Source organism: Cotesia glomerata, linkage group LG6, assembly GCF_020080835.1.
Source record: "Cotesia glomerata isolate CgM1 linkage group LG6, MPM_Cglom_v2.3, whole genome shotgun sequence".
Taxonomy (NCBI): Eukaryota; Metazoa; Arthropoda; class Insecta; order Hymenoptera; family Braconidae; genus Cotesia; species Cotesia glomerata.
Genome location: NC_058163.1, coordinates 13851463 through 13876112, shown reverse-complemented (window position 1 = coordinate 13876112; position 24650 = coordinate 13851463). Strand labels below are relative to the sequence as shown.

The 24650-nt window shown below is 32.1% G+C and overlaps 2 protein-coding genes and 1 long non-coding RNA gene across 3 annotated transcripts; 2 read left to right on the top strand and 1 right to left on the bottom strand.

Annotated features, from left to right (window-relative positions):
- The first annotated feature begins 1187 nt into the window (after positions 1-1187).
- On the top strand, positions 1188-3206 carry LOC123266766. Its single transcript, XM_044731162.1, has 2 exons — positions 1188-1584; positions 1700-3206. The coding sequence occupies exon 2, from the start codon at positions 1702-1704 to the stop codon at positions 3166-3168; it is 1467 nt and encodes a 488-aa protein (XP_044587097.1). The 5' UTR covers positions 1188-1584; positions 1700-1701; the 3' UTR covers positions 3169-3206.
- Positions 3207-3263: 57 nt separating this feature from the next.
- On the bottom strand, positions 3264-5038 carry LOC123267961. The gene is made up of 4 exons (XM_044732844.1): positions 4896-5038; positions 4440-4636; positions 3424-4292; positions 3264-3302 (listed from the first exon to the last, which is right to left on the bottom strand). The coding sequence occupies exons 1-4, from the start codon at positions 5036-5038 to the stop codon at positions 3264-3266; spliced, it is 1248 nt and encodes a 415-aa protein (XP_044588779.1).
- Positions 5039-23489: 18451 nt separating this feature from the next.
- On the top strand, positions 23490-23811 carry LOC123267096. Its single transcript, XR_006509963.1, has 2 exons — positions 23490-23539; positions 23678-23811. It is a non-coding gene; the product is annotated as an uncharacterized LOC123267096 (long non-coding RNA).
- Positions 23812-24650: the final 839 nt, after the last annotated feature.

Genomic DNA, 24650 nt, shown 5'->3' with positions numbered 1-24650 from the left:
AAATACAAAATAATATTTAAAGATTTACGAAAGTCTATAAAGTCTTTTTTAGTAAAACATCTACCTTGATCAGCAATCACACGAGCGGGGACGCCAAAAATAAATATTGCAGCCTTTAAAGCTTTGATAACACTATGACTGGCAATTTTGCGAGTGTGATGTAAATAGACATATTTGGTAAAACTAATTTGGTAAAATTAATAAAAAAAATGGGAATTTTCTATTGTTAACTCCCCTGCAAGACCCCTTGTGGGTGGAATTTCGTAAAATCCGTTCTTAGCTGACCTCTACTCGGCAAAAGGAATATTCCTACCAAATTTCAAGTCAATCGACCTAATAGTTTCTGAGATTTCGTGATGAGTGAGTTAAAAAATGGGATCTCCTATATATATATAGATAAGTATATTTACAAAATAATTAACTAATGTAAATAAAAATAAAATTTAAAGTTCAATAAATAAAACAATAAAATAACCAAATATAAAATAACAAATTAAAAAAAAAATTTTTTCCAATTTTTTTTTTCGAAATGGATTTAAATAATTTGGATTTAGAACAATTAATAGTAAATGGAAATAAAACATTTGGACCTCACGATTGGTTTCATGAAATTAAAAAACAAATAATTGATAAGTCAATAATAGTCATTATTTGTTTATCATGTTTGATACAAATCCATACATCATTGATCAATTTTTTTTGACTCAAGAAAATATATTGGATAGCTTTAATTATTTTAGTTATCGAATATTTTAGTTATTTATGTAACACTTTCTTTAGTGAAGAATATCCTCTTGACTGTAGAAAATTTTTTCTTGCTCTAAAACAACTTATGTCTTTCTGAATACTTTTTTCATTGATAATTAAATTTTTCTTTGAGTATAAAATCAATTAATTTCACAAAAATCATTAAGAATTTTTTTTTGTTCTTAAATAGATTTTGTCGACCAGATTGATGGGATTTGTCGTTGGATGCACTACTATTGTGAAAATTTTTTTGAGAAATGGTCGCATTCATGAGGCAATGGCTTTTAAAGAATCACGAAGTGATTCTTATGGAATTGGGTATTTGCATGATTTTCCAATCCATTAAATAGTTATGTCTTATTATTTTTAAAAATTTTTTAAAATTTTTGAAAAAAAATTTTTTTTTTTTTATTTATAAACATTTAAACTATTTAACAATAAAAAAATTGTTAAATTTTAAACGAATAGGTAGCTCCCTCTTGCGTATGTGACGTCATTGTGCATATTCCATTCAAATTTGTTGGCGCCAATCCACTCACAGAATGTTTTTATAAAAACGCCTGATCAGCTGTTGTGATTGTTATTAAAAAAAACAACTGTTTAAATTATTTCAAAGCAAAAACATAAACTTTATAACTTTTTAATATGTCATTAAAAAACAGTGGTTGTTGGTGTATTGTACCAACATGTAAAAATACCGGTAAATCTAATCCAAATAAAATTTTTATAAATGTTCCATCAAATAAATTAAAACGAAAAATGTGGTTGGATGCATGCGGGAATAAAAGTGATTATTCTTTATCAAGTCGACTTTATTGTTGTGAGGATCATTTTGATGTAAGTAATAATAAAAATCAAAATAATTTGTTTATAATCAACTTATAAACTCAAATTTTTTAAATATTTTGACTGTAAATGAGTAATTAATTATTTTTATTTTAGTTAAAAACAGATATGGAAAATTATTTAGAGTGGAAAATGATTGGTGGTAACAAACGGATGAAAAGTAATATTTTGCCACATAAATACATTGAAGAATCAAAACTGACAAGTGTAGAAGTTTCTCCAATGGAAGTAGATCAACCAAGTTCTGAGAAATCCAGCTTCAATTTTGATGATAAAATGATAGGTCGAAATTCAAGCAATAATATCGATAATATGGATCTGGAATATTTGGATACTGCAAATTCTACTGCAACTCAAGATTTTAAAGCCAGTGCATCTAATGTTTTTTATGATAATTTTCCTCCTCAAACTATAAAAGTTAATGCTGCAGTTCAAGTCAAGATAAGAAATTTGTATAGGAGTACACAAATTCAGTGTAAACCTCAAACAAAAGACCGTGCAACTTCTCCCATTAAAATATTCTCTGGAGTAAAAAATTTGGATGACTCATGTTCTTTATCAATTAGTAATAATCAAGTAATGAACACATCAAATACAACAGTAAGTTCATTCCCAACTTCTTCAGATAACCTTTTGTCGACAAATCCAAGTACTGAAAATGAGTGGAAAAGCCAATATCAACAAGAAGAATTCCAAAAATTAAATTTAAAACAAACTTTCCAAAAAATTCAACAATCACCTCGTAAATATATCGGTATTCCAAACGACTGTATGGATATTATCGATATTTTACGGACTGCTAAATTAAGTGATGTTGAAATCTTTCTCACATTAAAAAAAATAAGACTAAATGAAAGTTTTGCTATTTTAGCAGATGATTTTGGGATGTCTACTTCTAATGTAAGTCGTACATTTACTAAGACCTTGCCAATCATAACTGAGTATTTAAAAGACTTCATTATTTGGCCTTTATCTGCAAAAATTAAACAACAATTGCCAATGAGTTTCAGGAGTCGTTATGCCGCAGTTGAATCGATCATTGATTGTTTGGAAATTGAAATTGAAAAGCCAACAGACCCAGTTAAACAATCATTGACATGGTCAGAATACAAAAAATGTAATACTGTGAAATATTTAGTATCTTGTACTCCAGATGGTATAGTTAATTTCATATCACCAGGTTATGGTGGTAGAGCATCTGATGCAGAAATAGTTTCAAACTCTGGATACTTGGATTATTTAAAGCCAGGTGCAGCTGTATTAGCAGATAGAGGTTTCAAACATATTGAAAATTTAGTAGTTGCGAAAAAATGTACATTAATTAGACCTCCTACAGTAAGCTCTAATAAGCAACCAACTCATGATGAAGTCATTGCGACGAAACGAATCGCTAGCCTTCGAATTCACATTGAAAGGTTAATAAGAAGAATCAGAGAATTTCATATTTGTGAACCTCATTCATGTGTTAATGTTAAATTGATTCCGCAAATGGATAATATTATCACGATTGTCGCTGCTTTAACTAATTTACAAGGACCACTGATAAAAAAAAACATAAGTAACATTAGAGATTAATTAAAAATATAATATTAATTATTTTACAAAATTTTGTTATTCACAGTAAATAAGCTTATGTATATATCTATAAACATTCAAAACATACAAGTGTCTTAAAATAATACGTTTTTGATCTTAATTATTTTATTGCTCTGTTTTGTATAAAGAATTAAATAATCGTTTAAAAATACATTTCTCCCAAAATTTACTCAAATCTTCCAATAATTTATTAATTAATTGTGATTCGTAATTAATAATAATAGATTTAAATGCTTTTTTATGTTCGAAGTTCGGGTCTGCAACAACAAACATCGCTTTTTTTCTTCCGGCAAAAAGCATTTGCATTTGCATTTGCGTTATGTACTTCATTGCTACTTTATCGTAATTATTAGTATCAATATATGTACGAGCACTTTTATCTGACGTTGGGCATTTAATTTCAATAAAAAATTCGTCGTCAATAGCATCAGGCGAAGCTCCTAGATAAGGATATTTTTCGGATAAAAATAAACCACATTTATTAAACTTTTTTTTCATCTTCTGTTCAACTTGTTGTAAAACCATTGCTTCTAATTTTTTGCCTCGTTCCATAGCTTTTGTATTCCGCAATTTTTTACCACCGACCAACAACTCCACTAAAATTCCATTCGGTGTATTACAACGTGATGCTTCATATGCCTTTGATGCAGTAACTCGTCCGTAGCGCAATGTAAACCAGAGCTCACAGTTTGCTTGATCTTGAGTCATTTTTTCAATTCGCTCACACAAATCTTTTGACATTCGACTTCTGCTGAATGTTAAAAATTCATCATAAGATGTTCCTCCTTCATTAATGAAATTTACTAATAAATTATGAATCGAAAGACTTTGCTCGTTATTTACATCATTGAAGTATTTTAAAATTTGACTCTGTACAGTTTTTTGATTTGTTCTTTTTACAAATTCTTCTAATGCATTAAAAGGTTTATTCAAAGCAATCGATTCTTTAGTACTGGCAAAATCTTTTACCATAATGAATTTTATTGATGATCCAACTTGAGATAGAACTGATTTTCGCCAATAACATTCAATATCCGTCGGTGATGGTTCTTCAGATCTTCTGTGTAGCCACATTATAAAAGCAATCGCATGCTTGCATCCACCTAAAAAAGACAAAGGGAATGTATTGGTAGGTATTTTATTTTTAATCAATTTTTTTTGTTTCTCGTATCAAACAGTAACTATAAATAATAGAGTTAAGAATAACAGTAATAGTTATAGCTAAAATATTTTTACACTATTGCACTTACCTGACGATGCGGCACAATCATCACATTGAATCGATAAAATCTCTTCCTCAACAATATTTAAAACAAGAGTCACTCTATATGTTTTATTGTGTACTCTGTGCTCAGGACAAATAAGACATTTGAGAGTACATTCTGGCCCATGAAGTTTTAGTTGAACAAATTCAATAGCAGCATCTCCATACGACTGTCTTCCGGACCTATATTTGAATATATTTATTTTATTATTAGTCTAATATTTCAACTATAATATTTAAACACTTGTTGTAAATTAAAAACTAACCTATATTAAAATTTTTTTTTATTTTTTTCAATATGAGAATTTCACTTTAAAAAAACAAAGAAATGACTGGTTGATTTTTTTATATATACTATTTATTTTTAAAATTTCGATTTATCAAAAAATCCAAAAATTATTAAACAATAATGAAATTACGTATCATGAAAATTTATACTCACAGGTTAGCTTTTGCGCCTTGCATTTCTGCAGATACAAAATTGGAGTTAGTAACTAAGTAAGATGCGACCATAAAAGCATCAACACGAGGTAGATTATCGGATCGAGCTTCACTGAAACCAGGATCGACTTTTCTTCGAGGCATTTTTATTTCTTTTTAATTATTTATTGTCAGTTACTATCACCCCGTTCACATGTACCACTAGTACCACTCAGCATTTATGGTAATATAGAGTATAATCATAATATCTATGCTAATTATTCTTTTTAAAGAAAAATATTTATGCTACTTTCAGTAAATTTTAGTCTTAATGATAAAATATAACTAAACTCACTATAAATAAAAACCAACTTGAAACTTTTTTCAATAATTTATCATTCGTCGTTTATCATGCATTCAAATAACGCGCCAATAATATGCACAATGACGTCAGACCAATCACATCACGTTTTACATCACGTGATTTTTACATCATATTTGACCACTTTTATTTATTTATTTATTTAAAAATTATTTGTAAAAATTAAATTTTTTTCTTACGTAGGTATTTTATGTGTATCAAAGAATTTATTAACTGAACTTTATTTGCAAAATCATTTTCATGCAAATACCCAATTGCATATAATCAAGCACGAAATGTAAAACATTAAATTTCCTTGATTAGTATTAGAGTTAATAATTAATTTTGCTTAATAATTAACAATAATAATTTCTTTTTATTTTCAATAGGGATCATTCATCAGGGCTCTTTATGACACCTTCTTGTTTTTTAAGGAATTCCGCGACAATTTATTCTCTTTAACCGAACAAAAATTAAAAAGATTGGCCAATCAAGAACGATTAAAATTTAAATGGAGAAAAAAAAATAATTCATAATTATTTATGATTCATTAAATTTTATTATTGATTTTAATACTCATAAGAGAATTTTATTTATTATTTATTGGCACCAGATGTACAGCTTCCCATGCAGGAAACCCCCAGAGTTGACAAAGGGGCCAGGCTTGGGCCAGTACTGGGAAACCTAGCTTCGGCGTACCTGTATTGGCCCATGCGTGGGCCAGGCTGTTTAACCCAGCCTCGGCCATGCCAATGATTACCCAATCTTGGGCCAAGACTGGCTAACTCAGCCTTGGCCATTCATTGGCGACCCAAGCGTGGGCCAAAACTGGTTAACCCAGCCTCGGCCATGCCAATAATTATCCAAGCTTAGGCCAAGACTGGCTAACCTAGCCTTGGCGATTCATCGGTGACCCAAGCTTGGGCCAAGACTGGGCAAACACGCCTTGGTCGGCCCAATTATTACCCGAGCCTGGGCCAGAACTGGATCACCCAGTCACGGCCACAATGATTACCCAAGGGTTAGCCAAGATTGGGAAACCTACACTGAAAAAAAAAATTAACTTAATTCAAGAGAAAAATTCTTGAACCAAGAAAATAACTTTGAAGAGTTTAATTGTCTTCAATCAAAACGAAAAATTCTTTAATTAAATAAAATTTACTTAAATCGAGAAAAATTTCTTAGTTTAAGAATTTTTCTACTCAAATCAAGAAGATGAAATTCTTAAAAATTATTTACTTGATTTAAGTAAATTTTTTTTTCTTTGTAGCCATGGGCGTTGAATGGCAACCAAGACTTGAGCCAGAATTAGGTAACCTAGCCTTAGACATTCAATGGGAAATTCAAACTTAATAAATCATTAAGTAATAGAATTTTAAACAGTAAACATTTATTGTTTAACGAATATTTGCTAACAAATTCTAAAATTTAGAATTTATTATTTAACCAAGACAATTGAATATCGTCAAAATTGATGTAGTCTTAAAAAAATTAAAATATAATAATTTACAGTTGAATTTTTAATATTGATAATTTTAAACATGAAAATTTATCATAAGATATTAAAAATATACAGAACGATGTACAAAGTTTAAAGTAATATAACAACTTGACTCTTTCATTTTTTTTAACTATAATAAACATTTGTAAAAAATAGTTAATTTTCATCGAAACACAATATTAAATAACATAAATTATATAAATAATAAACCGTCACACTTCATCACTATATAGATTTAGCTTATCAGAATAATAAGATGTGCATCAACTTATCGGTCGTACGGTGTAGGGGTTAGTTATCGGTCTGGCAAGCGCGCGGCTCGGGTTCGAATCTCGATTAGAAGAACGGATACGATTTTCACACTTTATTTCTTATAATTAGCAACAGTTAGGTTTGAATTTACTTTACTTACAAAATAAAATAAAAAAATAACATTCCAATAATTCTTTTTTATCATTTTTTATCAAATGGCATGGGCCAGACTTGAAAATTAACTATGGGTCAGCCCTGGTAACCATCGTTATCATCCCAGACTTCAACCAGGACTGGGCCAAGCCTGGCTTACAAGCTTGACCTAGAGTTTTACATAGTTGAGCCAAGGATGGGCCAAGCTAGGCTCCGTGGTACTTTCCTCTATGGATTGTCTAACAAACTCTGATACATCTTTTGCTTAAATCTACTTTTCTTACACTAATTTTATAATTTATTATTTTATTTTAGTATTCCAACTTGATAGTTAATCTATATTTCAATCTATAACGCTAGTAAATACTTTCTTCAACTTTGGGTCGTTTCCTTAGTTTCAGTTTATCGCATATAGCAGATTCTTTTCAAATTTGGAGCTTATAGGAGCTACAGCTTGAAAATTTAAAATTTTAATTGTTAAAACCCACCCCCGCACCCCCCTGTGGGGAGGAATATCGTAAAATTCGTTCATAAATTATTTTTACATTACTTACAAAAAATTCATACAAAATTATGAGTCTGTCGGAGCTGTAGCTCGGAAATTTAAATTTTTCATTGTTAAGACCCACCCCCGCACTCCTCTGTGGAATGGGATATCGTAAAATTCGTTCATAAATTATTTTTACATCACTCACACAAAATTCATACAAAATTAGGAGTCTGTAGGAGCTAAAAGTCGAAAATTTAAAATTTTAATTGTTAAAACCCACCCCCGCACCCCTCTGTGGGGAGGGATATCGTAAAATTCGTTCATAAATTATTTTTACATTACTTACAGAAAATTCATACAAAATTATGAGTCTGTCGGAGCTGCAGCTCGGAAATTTAAAATTTTCATTGTTAACGTCCACCCCCGCAATCCATATTGGGAGTAGATTGTCATAAAATCCACTCTTAGATCATTTCTACCTCGCATATAGCAGATACTTATCAAATTTTGAGCCTTTAGGAGCTACAGCTCGGAAATTTAAATTTTTCATTGTTAAGACCCACCCCCGCATTCCTCTGTGGAGTGGGATATCGTAAAATTCGTTCATAAATTATTTTTACATCACTTATACAAAATTCATACAAAATTAGGAGTCTATAGGAGCTAGAAGTCGGAAATTTTTAATTTTCATTGTTAACGTTTGGTTTGGTTCATCGACAAAATCCGTCCTGAAGAAATCGATAGTATCATTTCTGCGGAAATTCCAGATCCATCCACTGACCAACTGCTGTTTGATATTGTTACAACAAACATGATTCATGGTCCATGTGGTACTCTTAATAGTTCATCGCTTTGCATGGCTGATGGAAAATGTACTAAAAATTTCCCTAAAGATTTTACCAATGATACGGTCACAAATGTCGACGGATACCCAATATATCGTCGAAGAAATCCTGAAAATGGCGGACAATCATTTATTAAAAATATCATCAACACAGACATTGATATTGACAATCGTTGGGTGGTGCCATATTCGCCTCTGCTGAGCAAGACATATGATGCTCATATTAATGTTGAGTTCTGCAGTTCTGTGAAGAGCATCAAATACATTTGCAAGTATGTCCATAAAGGCAGTGATATGGCTGTGTTTAGAGTGGAAAATACTAATGTGAATGCTCCTCTAGTGAATAAAAACGATGAAATAACGCTCTACCAAATTGGTCGGTACATCAGCTCCAATGAAGCTGCTTGGCGTATCTTTGGTTTTCCAATTCATGAACGGGATCCAGAAGTTGTTCAGTTAGCCATCCATCTTGAAAACGATCAGCGTGTATTTTTCACGAACTAGACAGCAATTGATCGTGCAATAAATCCACCTAAAACTACACTCACTGCATTTTTTGAATTGTGTAATCGTGCGGATGATTTTGGTGCCTTTGCACGAACATTACTCTATTCACAAGTACCACGCTATTTCACATGGACTCAAACAAAAACATGGATGCCCCGCAAGCAAGGCTCACCAGTTGCTGCATGTCTCAATTTATTTAAATCAAACGCCTTGGGGCGATTATTTACAGTCAATCCAAGACACACGGAGTGCTTTTATCTTCGACTGTTGTTGGTTAATGTTACTGGCCCATTATCATTTCGAGATATACGTAAAGTGAATGGGCAACAATATCCAACGTATAAAGATGCATGCCTTGCACTCGGCTTGCTGGAAGACGACAACCAGTGGGAATGCATGCTTACTGAAGCTGCATTGAACTGTACAGCAATACAAATTCGTCTACTATTCGCTATAGTGTTGACTACATGTTTCCCAGCCCGAGCACAGATATTATGGGAAAATCACAAAGATTCAATGACTGATGATATATTGCATCAACATCGTATACGGTGCCACGATCTAACCATAAGATTCAGCGACGAAATGTACAATGAAGCATTGATTGCTATTGAGGATCTTTGCATTGTCATTGCCAACTTACCACTTAGTAATTTAGGTATGAATTCGCCAAATCGAACTGCATCTGATTTAATGAATACTGAAATGAATCGTGAACTGCAGTACAGTACTGTAGAAATGGCAGCGATTGTTGCCCGCAATGTCCCACTAATGAATGAGGAACAAAGAACCATTTATGATCGCATTATGCTCGCAGTTTCAGCTGGACAAGGTGGGTTCTTCTTTTTGGATGCACCGGGTGGAACTGGCAAAACATTCGTTATTTCGCTAATTCTTGCTGAAATACGATCAAATAATGGCATCGCATTGGCCGTTGCATCATCGGGCATTGCAACAACTTTATTGGATGGAGGTAGAACAGCTCATTCAGTATTTAAGCTGCCACTAAATATTCAGAATAACCCTGACGCAGTATGCAACATTAAGAAACAATCGTCCATGGCCACTGTGCTGAAACGGTGTAAAATTATTATTTGGGATGAATGTACTATGGCACACAAACATTCACTTGAGGCGTTGAACAGGACATTGAAAGATATTAAAAACAGTGACAAACTATTTGGCGGAACTCTGTTGGTCCTTTCAGGTGATTTCAGACAAACACTTTCAGTCATTCCACGTTCAACATACGCTGATGAGATCAACGCTTGCTTAAAATCATCTCCATTGTGGCGTAATGTTGAAAAATTACAGCTAAAAATAAATATGCACGTTCAAATGCTTCAAGATCCATCCGCTGAAACATTTTCAAAACAGCTCTTAGATATCGGTGATGGAAAAGTTGCTATAGATGAAACTGGATACGTAAAATTACCGACCGATTTCTGCACAATCGCTGATTCGCAAGATACTCTCATTGAACAAATATTTCCCGATGTACACACACAGTACATAAATCATGAGTGGCTTGCAGAAAGAGCGATTTAAGCGGCAAAAAATGTAGACGTTGACAATTTAAATCTGAAGATACAAATGTTGTTGCCAGGGAACTTGGTATCATATAAATCTATTGATACAGTTTGCGACGACAGCGAAGCAGTAAATTTTCCCACAGAGTTTTTGAACTCACTGAATTTGCCAGGCATGCCACCGCATAATTTACAATTAAAGGTTGGATCTCCAATTATCTTGCTTCGTAATTTGAACCCGCCCCGGCTGTGCAACGGTACGCGATTAGTCATTCAAAAATTAATGAAATACGTGATCAAAGCCAGGATTTTAAATGGCAAGTTCAGAGGTGAAAATATACTCATACCACGGATTCCTATTATACCTACAGATGTGCCAATTCAATTCAAACGTATTCAGTTTCCGATTAGATTGGCATTTGCAATGACTATCAACAAATCCCAAGGTCAAACGATGTCTGTTTGTGGATTAGATTTGAGAACACCATGTTTTTCATACGGACAATTATACGTGGCATGCTCTCGAGTGGGTAAACCATCCAGTTTGTTTGTGTCAGCTGAAGATGGACTAACAAAAAATATTGTTCACGCTATAGCATCAAGAGATTGATATTGTTTAATAGTGTTACTGTCGTAATTGTTTAATTAATGATATATAATTTTAAGGAATAAATTATAATAACTTAAAAATAATGTTTGCCTTTTGTTATTTTTATATTCCCTTATCGTTCACAGCGCTCCATGCTTATTTCACGCATATACCACATTCTTACATACATACAATATACACATTCTAACATACATACATACTTACAATAAGTAAGCTATTTTTTGTCTACACTAGAAATTACTAGGAAATTATTTATATGGCAAAACAACGTTTGCCGGGTCAGATAGTATATATATATATATATATATATATGTCGGAATAGCGTTGGTTTGAGAAGAGCGCACACTATTATTATTATCTTGAGACATTTTATTATTTGTTTACAATATCCAGATGATAAAAATATCGTAAAACTTTATTAATACTTAATTATAGTTGCTTGTAACATTGTTTGTTTATCCACACACAGACACACACAGACACAGACACACACACACACACACACACACACACACACACACACACACACACACACACACACACACACACACACACACACACACACACACACACACACACACACACACACACACACACACACACACACACTATTATATAGTCACTACACTTGAAGTATAATTTAACATTATTATTTAATTACTAACAATTATAATTTTAATTAACACAATGAACTAATAATATGAACAATATTAACAAAATAAGATATAGTTAATGTAAGACGTTAGAAATAATAAAACGACGACAGACTTGGATAAGAGAACGAATCCACGATCAGAAGGGCAGCAAACCGTTATCACTCACTGTTCGGAGAGAACTGACTATTCTCAAAACTTATTTTCAGTCCGTAGCTCCTTCAGGTAATTATTCTGAAAAAATACACAAGCTACGTCTTGCAATTGTACGTCCCGATGATTTTCACTTAAGTATTGCTGTCCCTTGACTGTGGCTACGTTAGACCTGCAGATGTGATCTTTTGAACCCGAGTTTACCGTCATAAAAGACTTAAGGAAAGTTTACTTAAATTTCCTTAGCGTATTAAATCATAAAAATTAAAATGCTAAGTTTTATTTTCTAGCTATAAACTAAAAGTGCTTAGGATTTTCCCAGCATCCCTTGGAAAAATCCAGCTATTCTCATCTCCGACACGGCCATCCTGACGATCACACGTCCTCGGGTGTATCTAAAATTTGGTTTTTGCTTAACGTTAGATTTAAATTAACAACTTTGAATAATGAATGATCTGCTTTGAATAATCTGCCAATTCAGGGATCCAACCGAACAACGGAGAATAGTAGAGTTTATAAAATATGTTAAAGAACTTCAAATTGTATAATCACTAATGCCAGTTGTATTTCGCAAGCTGTAGATTCTCTGTAAATTTTATTCTTTGCAAATGACAGGATAAAGACATCTAAATTGCTTTAGACTCCACTGCCACACTGGGCAAGTGGTATAAAGGAACACATCTAAATTACGTTAGACTCCACTGCCGCACTGGACAAGTGGTAAACGCAACTAAATTACTTTAGACTCCACTGTACACTGGGCAAGTGGTATACACATCTAAATTACTTTAGACTCCACTGCCACACTGAGCAAGTGTCATAGGTTTATTTGATTCAAATTACTGTCAATGTTCTTCAGAGCTTTCTACATTTATTGAGTCATTTTCGTCCTCAGGATCTTAGTGATCCTGAGGACGAAAATTTTTTTTCACTTTTTTTGCGATTTCTCGAAATCTACTGGTCCGAATCGGTTCCGAGTTTCAGGAAATCTAAGTTTGGCGAAGACCTTTCGAATGACATTAACTGCGATCAAATCGGTCATGCCGTTCAGAAATTATAAGAGGTTTATACACACACATACACACATACAGACGTACGGGCATCATCGTAAAAATAGTCAGGAAAGCTTCTTAGGGCTTCAAAACGTCGAGATCTGTTGTAACCTCGATTTTTTCAAAACGGGGTGAAAACAATAACTTCCCGATTTTTTGAAAATTTTCGATTTTCTTAGCGGGAAGTTAAAAATTTTTGAAAAACGCGAAAGTTCAGCTAAAAAAATCAAAAATTATTAATTTTGTGTTGGAATCGCTATTGTTACGCTTGAGCCTCAAGGTTGCAAGAGAGTACCAAAATTGTTCGATACATAGGAAGATACGTACAAGTATACTGCAGAGTTGTACTATTTACCTATTCAGTTTGTCGGACCTAACCACAAATCTCAAGAAGAATCGCAAGAAGAATGTTTGTCATTACTTTTGTTTTGTTCGTATTTATTTTTGTAATGTTTATATCTATCTATCAATGGGGTTTTCCATACCAAATCGATCACTTTTTAACCATTTTGCAAACCACTTTTTATATATATATATATTGTAACGGGTGTTTTTACTTACCGCTCATTGGCCTCTTAATTAATAATAAAAAAAAACAATACCTAGCAAAAATGATTCTTAATTAACAAGGGCGCCACCAAGATTTTGAATCTCGGTTTCTGGAACCGGAAACCAGAGCTGAGCTTATAACCTACAGGGAGAGAGAGTGGAGGAAGGTGGTCTGAAAGAAATAAATTTTTAATCAACAACGGTGCCCAAAATTTATTAATCAACAAAATAAAATAACAACTTTTTCCGCTCGCACGTACACTGACTCACTTAAGACTAACTTAACACTACGACATATTACTACCGAGGATTCCGGACTAAAACCGACGCCTCAACTTAACTTAGGTAGCCAGTAAAGCACCTTGTACAGAGGCTATCGTATACGAGGGCGATGTGCAAGTTCCTTATAACTAACAAAAATTCTTAATCCTACAGTACACTCATATGGAGCGTCTATACTGTAGTTTCTAACTAAATCGCGCTGTTTACCGGACCCTCACGCTCTATCAAAATTCTTAATCCTGACGGTACCCTCTTATGGAGCGTCTATACCGCAGTTTCTAACTAAGTCGCGCTGTCCACCGGACCCTCACGCTCTATAAATGCCTCACACCACCCCCACGATCTTCACATACATAACCCGCTCACACACACACACACACTGGCTCTACTTTACTTTTTATTTTTGACTTATAAAATTAAACTCCAAAAATTACAACATTAATTTTTTATTAAAATTTTCAGTCATTAGCTCGCAATTAAATCGTAACCCATCTTCACAACTAATAATTTAATTCTCAAAAAATCTACACTAATAACCGACGCTTGAATTTATTCCAAATTATCCACGAGTTTAATACTCAACATTAAATAAATTCTCAGGAACAATATCGACGCATAAATTTATTTCACTTTCAACTCGTCATTTTATTTCTTAAATTTTGAATAAATTCTTAAGAATATTTCGGGTGTGGTGCATGCCTACACAGAATTTGTCTACATTTTGAAAACTCATAAAATTTATCTCTATACGAGTCAAGCCAATACGTTTCTTTTCACATAGAAAAATCTCTATACAAGATTAATTCTACACCGCGGCATCTCTACATATATAAAAATAATAAACAGAATATCAATGCAAAAGAATATCTCTCAGATTTGAAATCTCTACATAGTTCATCTCTACACAGTTCATCTCTACACAGTTCATCTCTACACAATCCTAACTTCAAGTCGTAAGCGCTTGACATTTGATTTAAGAAAAAAAAAAAAGAATAAATAGACTATTAACATTGATAAATTTATAAAAAAAACTCCGCGAAGTGAATTCTTTATTCTCTTTTATTACATAAAAATAAAAAAAATTATTTATTCGTTTAAAAATTATAAAAAGGGTATTTAGAGATTTTTTAAATTACTATATTTTTTTTTCCTTAGTTTAATAAAACAAATCAATTTCAATATTTAAGAAAAATTGCATCAATATTTTTAAAAATTTTTACAAGTAGCATTTTTTAATAAATGCTTTCTATAATAATTTATCTATTATTAGATCCTAAAAATTGCCACGTTAATTAATTTTAGTGACATTAAAGTAATTAATTTTATTTAATTAAACGTAATAATGTTAGTGATTGATTACATCTTAATATTTACTTACTTGTTTAAACCTGACACCAATATTTTTTATCTGTAAAAATTTTTTTATTGTTAAATGTTTAATTTCTTATTATGCATAATATTTTTTTTTATTTTTATTTTTCATAGAATTAATCAATACAACATAGAATTGTTAATTAATTTTAATTTATAATAATGAACAATTTTAGATAGGATAATAAAAAAAGATGAATAGAAAAATTAGCTTGATTCAAGAGAATAAATGTTGAACCATGAAGATAATTTCGAATGATTTCATTATCTTTAATCAAGTAGAAAATTTTTCGAACTAAAACTTCACTGCTTGACTCGAGATAAAGAAATTTTCCGAAATTATTTTATAGTTACGAAATTTTTCTTCTTGAAGCAAGTTAATTTTCCATCAGCTTAATTAAACAATAATAGTAATTAATAATTTTTTAAATTTAAGAAGTGAAAATCACTTTTTTTAGTGATAACCTATAAATAAACTTGTTTGTAGGTGGACAACTTAAATTTAATGCACTACTTAATTTTTTAACAACCTCCAAAATGAGTAAATTTCTATATTGGAGCTTATAGAATATTCATTCACCATGGAGGCTATTATAAAATAAAGTATTAAATTAGTTACAAACAAGTAAAACAAGCGTACAAATTATTTTTAGCGGTGATGTTTATGAAAAACGTAAGTAAGTCCGTGATACGATGTTTTCTCGGCAAACTGGACAGAATCTCATCCTTTCGCGCACCGTTTGATTTGAACAGCCCACGCACATAGAGACATGGCCACAGGGTTGTAATAACATGTCTCGTTCGTGGTCGAGACAGATGACACAAGGAAGTCGTCTCGAATTTGCCGCATACTCTTCGGGTTCTCTTCTTATTAAATCATTTTCAGAGTTCGCCATGACAGGTTGAATTAAATTTTCCCCTACAGGTCGAATTAAAATTTGCCCTGCGTCTATTTCGTCAACTATTCGTCTTCGACGATGAGGAGACGGAGACCGCGATTGGTCACTCGAGTCAGTGTCTATAAATTATAAATTGAGAAATTATTATTTGTTTCTATAGTTTTCCATACTTTTATAAGTTTTTGTAGACCCACCATTATCGGAAATAACGATGAGATGTGCGTTCAAATTTCGCCTTTGATTATGTTCTTCTATGATTTCCTGTCTACGACCGCCAGCTTGTCCACGACCACGAGGACGATTCTGACCACGAGCACGACCTCGACCACGCTCACGACCTTGACTCTGCTCACGACCTTGACCACGCACACGACCTTGACCACGCACACGACCTTGACCACGTACACGACCTCGTCCACGCACACGACCTCGACCAGGGGCATCATTTTGAACTGGTATGTTTTCAAATTCACCCAGGTTTCGCTCTTCTAAAGCTTCATTTGCTGGCTGTTCGTTATCTATGTACATTTTAATGATAGTTTTAAATATATAATTCCAAAGAAAAAAACTATGAAGTTTTTCGAACCTTCTAAATTGTCCCTATTGATAGTCCTCAGATCATGGGCATCACATAAGGTACATTCTAAATGATTATCTGAAATAGGTGGAAATTGAAATGATTTTTCGGTTTAACTCCCGGAAATTCAAAGGCAAATTTTCTGAATTCACATAGATATAAGCAATTATTTTATATGAAAAAACAAAATTTTTGGCAAATTTTCATACTTGTTATTATTGTTATGTAGTTTTCCAAATCTAAGCAGGTTACCGGCATCAAAACGTTGTTGATGAATTCTTCTAATGTTAATCTATAATTTTATTTTGAGAAAAATTTATTTTCATATAAATAAATAATATTTTCGAAATCAAGAGAAATAATTCAATTTTTTTTTGATTTACCGTCCTTCTGCTAAATTTAATTGTATCTCTTGAATCTTTTAAATAGGTATGATATCCGGCTGTAGATTAGGAGCATTTGCAATCTGATTTTGAAGATTTAACCATCTTTGTTCTTCATCAACAACAACTTTTTTTAATTTAGCTAATATTTTAATAGATTTTTTAATTATTTAAGTGAATTTTGCCGTCAGGTAACACAAATAATAATTATAAAACAAAATTTAAGTAAATGTATATTAACCAATGCATGTCCAGGAGTTTTCGTGAGCTCCACCAATTTTGTTTGACAACGTCATTACGAAGCTATCAAGATGAGTATAAGAAACTGTTGAACGAATTTCTACAAGCTCTTTTAAAATTTTTCCCCAATCATAACGCAGAAAATGGAAAAAATTTATCACTGTCGGGAAATCATTTGATATCAGCTGACAATACGGTTCGATTAAATCAAGAGCTTCTCCAAAGTGCTGGTAATGAGTGAGAGCAAGAGTCCATGATCGGTACAAAATATTGATCGGTGCACCAATCAGATTATTATTTTGCCAATTCTTAAAAAGTGTCTAAAAATGATAGTTATAAGTGTTTGATTATTAAATTTATAAAAATCTATTTTAAGTTCATAAGTATAATTTTAAGTAATAATTTTATTTATATTTACTGTGATGAAGTGTAAATAGCAGCATTGGATTGGAACATTGGCAAAGTTACTGCGAATACTTTGGATATTTTCTTTGTCAAGGTAAGTAATTATATTATTAACATTTCTCAATCCAGGAGCTAGTTCAAATAAGTTTGTAAGCATGGAATCATACATGGATTTTGTTTTATTTTCAAAGACCGTGAAAACCGCTGGTATAAACTGTTGAAATTTTTGTTAAATATTATCTTCATAAATTTAAGTAAATTATTTGATAAAAATAAACAAATACTATACTTAATAACATACTTTATCAAAGGATCGTATGAATATAATATTCAAATTAATTTTCAAGTCTTCGTGAATAGTGCACTATGTAAAAAGAAAGAAATTAAATAATTTAATAATCTAAAACTTAAATTCTATATTCTTATACATCATTTAGCAACTTACAGTAAATGGTTCTTGGATGTATATATCTTGAGCAGCATTTAATTACTCAATCATACGCTGTTTAGGAAAAATTAAAGCAATATCTCCCTCATCACTCATGAACATCCTCTGAAAAAAATCTCGTACGGGTTCAAACACTTCCAAGATTGCTCCTAAATTAAATAAATTATTGATCATCATTGGCTGTAATAAAGGACGTTCTTGATTGATAATTTCTATCCCTCTTGAAGCGCCAATGCCAGCAATTATTTCACGAGGATAGCTAAAAGGTAATGTAAATTCAACATATATACGTAATGATAAAATTGATAAATATAGTTAAATATACAATTGTGCCACTCGATTATAAATAATTAAAGGATTTTCTAAAGTTTCTCTAGCCTGCCGTTGCAGCTCATGAATCGCGTTGTTTCTCAATTGAACATCAACTTCGTCTCCCTCCTAATTTTAATCAAACCAAAACATTGAATAATTTATAAAAAAAAAATCAGTATTTTGCTTACAAACAATAAATTGAAGTATAAAATCAGATAATTATTCAATATAAATTTAATGAACGAATAAAATTACCATTTTTTACTCCGAATGATGAAAATATCACTTGATCCTAACCGTACGTTAAAGCTATGTTAGCAGCTGTGAAGACATCATTCAACTGTTATTATTGATTGAAAAAAAAAAAATAAATAAATAATTGAACAAAATAAACAGTCTACAATCAATGACTAGTTTCAAGTATAAACAAAAACAGTTGACTGTAATTGCAAGTATCAATTTGGAGTCCCCGGTAAAAATGGTAATTAATACTTATAAATTATAGCTTAGTAAATTAATTAAAAAGAAATATTCTTATAAAATAAAAAAAATATTTGTACCGAAATATTTATTAGTTAATAAAAATTTATGATTAATAATTAGAACGATCCGGAGTTATTAGATGGCCAACGTGGAGGAGAGAAAGCGCTGGCTCTATCCTCCGAATTCATCGATTCACTTTGTACCATCGTGACTGGCATTGTACTTCCGAAATCTACCGTTGTTCACAACGTACAACAATGTGTCGTTGTAATGCCAGATTAATTATTGCTGAAGAAGGACACCCTACTGTTGAAGGGAAATCACATGCATCCTCCAGTTAGGTATATTGCTGAACGCCAAGAAATGACTTTAGAGCTACGTCGACAAGTTAGAGAGACACCAGACAACCCCATGGATATCTACACGGAAAATAAATTGTGGTAGTGGCAACAACAACTGTAGTTCCATTTACCGCAGGCTGTAGTACGACCTGAGACAACTCCTAACTGTGTGGGTAGATTTACTCCAATATTGTAGTTAAGCGTTAACTGTAGTAAAAGTAAGATATGCTACAGCATGCGGTATTTGTAACTCCAATTGTAGTTCAATTCTACTTAATATGCGGTTAACCAATTACATAAAAATAAACGGTATATAACCTAAAATTTTATAGTTTATAATTAAAAATTACTTACCGAGTTATTTATATATAATAAATATGGTAAGTTGGCTTCACAAGTGGGGTCCATCCATGCCAAGCCATAATATTTTTTTTTTTTTTTTTTGATCAAATTGATCATTTTTTTTTAATTGTTCAAGCCATGTATTTTTCAAAAAAAAAAAAAAAAAAAAAATATATTAAAAACATCAAAAAAGATAAAATAGAAACTTTATCAAAAAAATGAGAGCCAATTTTTTTTCCAACTTTTGATGGCAAAAAAGCTGTCGAAATCTTTATTTTTTTCTCTCACGACATTTTTTATCATATATACGTCGTAAAACAAACAGAATAAAAAAAATTAAATAATGTTAATGCTTCACCTAAATATGGTCAAAAATAGGGTGGACCCTACTTAAAGTACATAATTACCCTAAATATATTTTGGGTTTTAAAAAGTATGAAAAAAAAAATATCTGTATTTTTTTTTAATTTTTATTATTTTATAAAAATAGAAGGATTTATTTGTATTAAAAATATTTTGTTACATAATTAAGAAATCATTTATTAGAGACCCTCAGTTTTTAGTATTAAACAAATATTTCTTAGTATTTAAAATGAATTTGTTTTATTATATAAATCTAATATTAATTTTATTAAATATTAATAAATCTTTTAAATACTAATAAATATTTGTTAAAGACTCAAAAAGTGGTCTCTAATAAATGATTTGTTAAAATATTAACAAATATTTTTAACTATAAAACAAATCCTTCTTTATCGAATCAACAGGCTGTGACGTTTAGTATTTTATTTACAGATGATTATTTATGAGACACTATAATAAACGAGTACTTACTAACAAAGAGACTAACCCCCAAATTGGCGAAATAGCGGGAAACGGTTCCTTCACCAGCTAGTACCTTTCAACTCCCACGTGGAGTTTGTTATTGCAGTGTGCAGTGGAATGTACCGCAAGATTGGAGATAAATTCAACTTATTGACTTAAGTAAAATTCTGGACGCATATTGAGTAACTGTTATCACTTATAACGTGATATTTTGTAAACTACAGAAACATTTACTGCACAATCTTGTAGTAAATGATACTGCACATTATTTTCCGTAATATAATCAGGAGTTTTACCTGAAAGGTATTTTTCAACGAAATAAAAAAGAAGTTGCGGGACAAATTGATTAAATTCGAGAGAATTTAACAATTTATATTTTTGTTTAAGTTTCCCTATTGAAGTCGCTGTTTCAATGGGATATTCAGCAGTTGCTTGAAATCAAATTATAAATTCGCGATGCGAGCAAGTTCTTCAAAATCCACAATTACCCGCATACTTTATCCATGAGCTTGAGAGTGATGCCCTTAGGAGGATAAGCGTGCGTGGCAGAGAAATTATTCATGAACGAGTTATCACTGATGATAAATCAAGTTGCATTAATTTTTTTGCTGATAGAAATATGATCGGCCGTCTAAAATGTAGCTCAAGAACTTCATGCTGATGGAACTTATTTGTACTGTAATTTCTTATTTTCTTAACAATTTTTTTTTTTTTTTTTATCAATAAAATATTTATTCGATTTTGATAATAGTCCATTCCTCGAGAACCAGCTGCAGCCTCAATTATATGTGGTATATCTCACGACATTTGAGGACAAGAAGTAAAAAATACGATATGGTACATATATATATATATATATATAACCAACCTTAGCCAATATACTATTACTGCTGCTGCTATATATATATATCATATATACTACTATATATATATATATATATGTTTTTATTTTTATAATTTGGTCATAACGTAATTTTTGTTCATTTTATGAATTTTATTATATAGGGAGTTTCCTGCAGTTTTTGTTTTATGTCCAATGTCCGGACAACTGGAGATGTATAATAAAAATTTGAGGTCTCCGTATAATTGAATTAGCACCTGGCGTAATGAATAGCTCGTAGTATGACTGCAGATTTTTTGAAAGAGCTCATATCCGAAGTGTTCGCGATAATTTTGCCCAATACTCGGATCAAAGCGCTGCTGGTTTCACTTCAATCGCATATTTATTAACATACACTTAAAATTTTTATTTGTTGCTATATTTTTTATTTAATTAATATCATTTCTATTTAATAAAACTATATTCTAGGCTACGTGGCGTAATACTGGATTCGACAAGGATTGGAGTCAGGCCCCAAGGGTTGTTCTATACCGATCATGCGGTCGCTTCCTCTGGTTTTCCTGCAAACCGTTACACTCGGAAGCTGTAGATGTCACATTGAACAATAATATTCTCATGCAATTGCTCGCGATTTTTCCAGGTGTAATAACGTATATTTATTATCTTCGGCACTGGTGGGAAAGATTAATACACGAACTTGTCTGTTTACGCTGAGCCAATCCGAACTGGCACAGATTTAGCTTAGAGAAAGGTTTCAATCTGAACCTTTGATTGAGAGAATGGGTGGGAGCTCATCGCAATAGCATTGAGGATTAGGATTGGTACAACATGTCCCTATATTTCTTTATTTATAAACATGTGACTTTATTAAAAAAATATAAAGAACAAATAATAACTCTTTTTTTTTTAGACCTGGGATTAATTGAAATAATGGCTGATCAAGAAATTAAGTACTTAAGAGTAACTGAGGGAGTCCCAATCTCTCTAACGAGACTCGTCGATTAAGATGGGATTGAGAAGACGCATCCAGCGGATCATAAATGCTCAACGGAAACCGCCTTGACAGTAGAAGGTATTTATTATTTTTGCAGATTGAGCACCACAAAACAGTCCGAGTGATCTTCTTTTTACCCAATATGCATCGACTACTAATAATTGAGAAGCTAAGATTAAATCTATACTTTGTTTTATGTTTACCATATTTTATTATTTAATAGGTACGGCCTATGGACGACTTTCTCTTAAATGCTCTAACACCTCATTTTATCGATTGCATATCCTAGAAGCTGAAACTTTAGATATACCAAGTATAGTTAATATTTTTATATTTTATAATTGATTATATTCATAGAATTGATCATCCTACTACTGTCATTCAGTATATATGTAACTTCCAGATGATCAAAGATAATTTTGGAATTACCTGATGTGGCTGATATTCGTGTTCCGGAAAATGCTTCACCAGGTTTTAAATTTAATTTTTTAAACTTATAAAGAAATAACTAAAACAAAAAATTTCTTAATTTAGATTTAGGAACCTGTTGAAAACGATATACGGCATCCAAAGAGTGCCCGCGCCGCAAGGTTACAGGCGTCGACAAGGTAGAAGAAATGCAGCAAAGTTGTACCTCACCACTCAATGAGCTTCTTCAGAGGAAGTCAACAACAGAAGATGACGGTGGTGGTAGAAATCAAAATATTCGTCAGCCACAAATACAGAGAGAGCAAATGTACCACTCAATGACAGCTTCTTCAAATTAGATAATGACAAATGGACTTGTTAATGAAGATCACAATCAAATACAACCGCAATAACCAACGACGAGGAAAGATCAGAAGGCAGAAAGTTAACATGGACGTCAACGAGGAGCAGTTAGAATAGCACCTTACGTTCGGAGTAAATAAAAATTATAATCGATTATAATCGTTATGATTATTATTATTATTTTTATTATGACTACTATTATTATTGCCATTATTTGTAACGGAGTACACGGGGCCTTCTTTACCCAGAGAAGGTTTCCGATCCGCGTGAAGTTAATTATCGACTGATTCCCCTGAGAGCGCTGTGCTCCGAAGTACCTCGCGCCTCTAGCTGTAAGTTAGTGAGTAAGTCCCCAAGAGGGAAGCGCCGGCGCGGAGAGTGAGTGGGGAAGACGGAAAGCGAAGAAAGAAAAGCACCGACAAAGCTGAGAAGAGTCATTGTGACCGGAGTCGCCAAACCGTACGGACACGCATATTTAGTAAAAACATCATCGAGCAGGTAATTATTTATTTGTCGCCTTTCGTACAAGTGGAAACGAAGCGATCAAATCTATTAATTTATTGCGTGCCAGGCCTTCAGTCGGCTTGCGTAAATTGATCTTACCTAACAATTTCTAATGCTTGATTGCGGTTTCAGATTCATAAAATATTCGGAGAAACGAGTGACGGTGACCGAGGTCTCGCTGCCAAGCAGAATTTTCCACCGAGGAGGGATTTGTACCAGTGACGACGACAAGGAGTTGTAGCTCTTCGAGGGAGTTCATTAACGTCGTAAAAGAAAACTCCAGGTACAAATAAAATGTCCCAATAATCTCTCGGTGGTGCGGCATCAGCCAGGCATTGAAGTCGGCTGAAGGTCACCGCCATTTCGCGTTCGGTCACAATCATTAGATTAAGTATTATATCGTAGAATTTACTTAATTATTATATGGAAATTTATTTATTAGAATTTACTCGGAATATTATTTGGGATATTATTTAAAATATTATTTAGAAAATGTTTGAGAATTTACTGGAAATAAGAGGCAGAGTTTATTTGAGAATTTATTTGAGAGGAAAAAGTCCAGAATAAAAATTAGACTAAAGTTAAAAGCAAGTCAAGAATAATTACTAAATATTTAATTAACAAAACCAGGAATTATTTCGGATTGTTAATTAACTACGTAGGCAGAGCTTGAATTGGTTTTACCAGGAATAATTTCGGTTGGTCAATTCATGACTTTGGTGCCATGTAAAATTAAATGTCGTTGATAATCGAGTTTGGTCAGATTTATTTAATTAATTGCTTAAAATAAAATCAGTAAAATGTTTTAGAGGAACTTTAGTAAAAATCATTTGAAGTAAAATTTATTAAATTCGGGAAAGTAATTTATAATAAAATTTAATTGTTTAAATAAAATCATTGGAAATAAATTTAGAATCAGTCAAAATTGCAAGAAAATTGTTCATGTAAATTTGTTAATTAAAAGTAGAAAATAAAACTTGTAAAAATTCGTCAGAGAAAAAATTACACCAAAAACTTGCGACAGAGACGCAAGACCGAGCGAGAGCGTCAGCCATCTTGTCCCGCGTGAAGCGCTGGGTAGAGGACACTCAAAGTCGAGACTAAA

Coding starts and splice junctions, on each gene's coding strand:
- LOC123266766 (XM_044731162.1), top strand. CDS start 1,702: ATGGAAAATTATTTAGAGTGGAAAATGATTGGTGGTAACAAACGGATG.
- LOC123267961 (XM_044732844.1), bottom strand. CDS start 5,038: ATGCCTCGAAGAAAAGTCGATCCTGGTTTCAGTGAAGCTCGATCCGAT. Junction 4,637..4,895: donor CAAGGCGCAAAAGCTAACCT/GTGAGTATAAAT, acceptor ATTCAAATATAG/GTCCGGAAGACAGTCGTATG. Junction 4,293..4,439: donor TGATTGTGCCGCATCGTCAG/GTAAGTGCAATA, acceptor TGTCTTTTTTAG/GTGGATGCAAGCATGCGATT.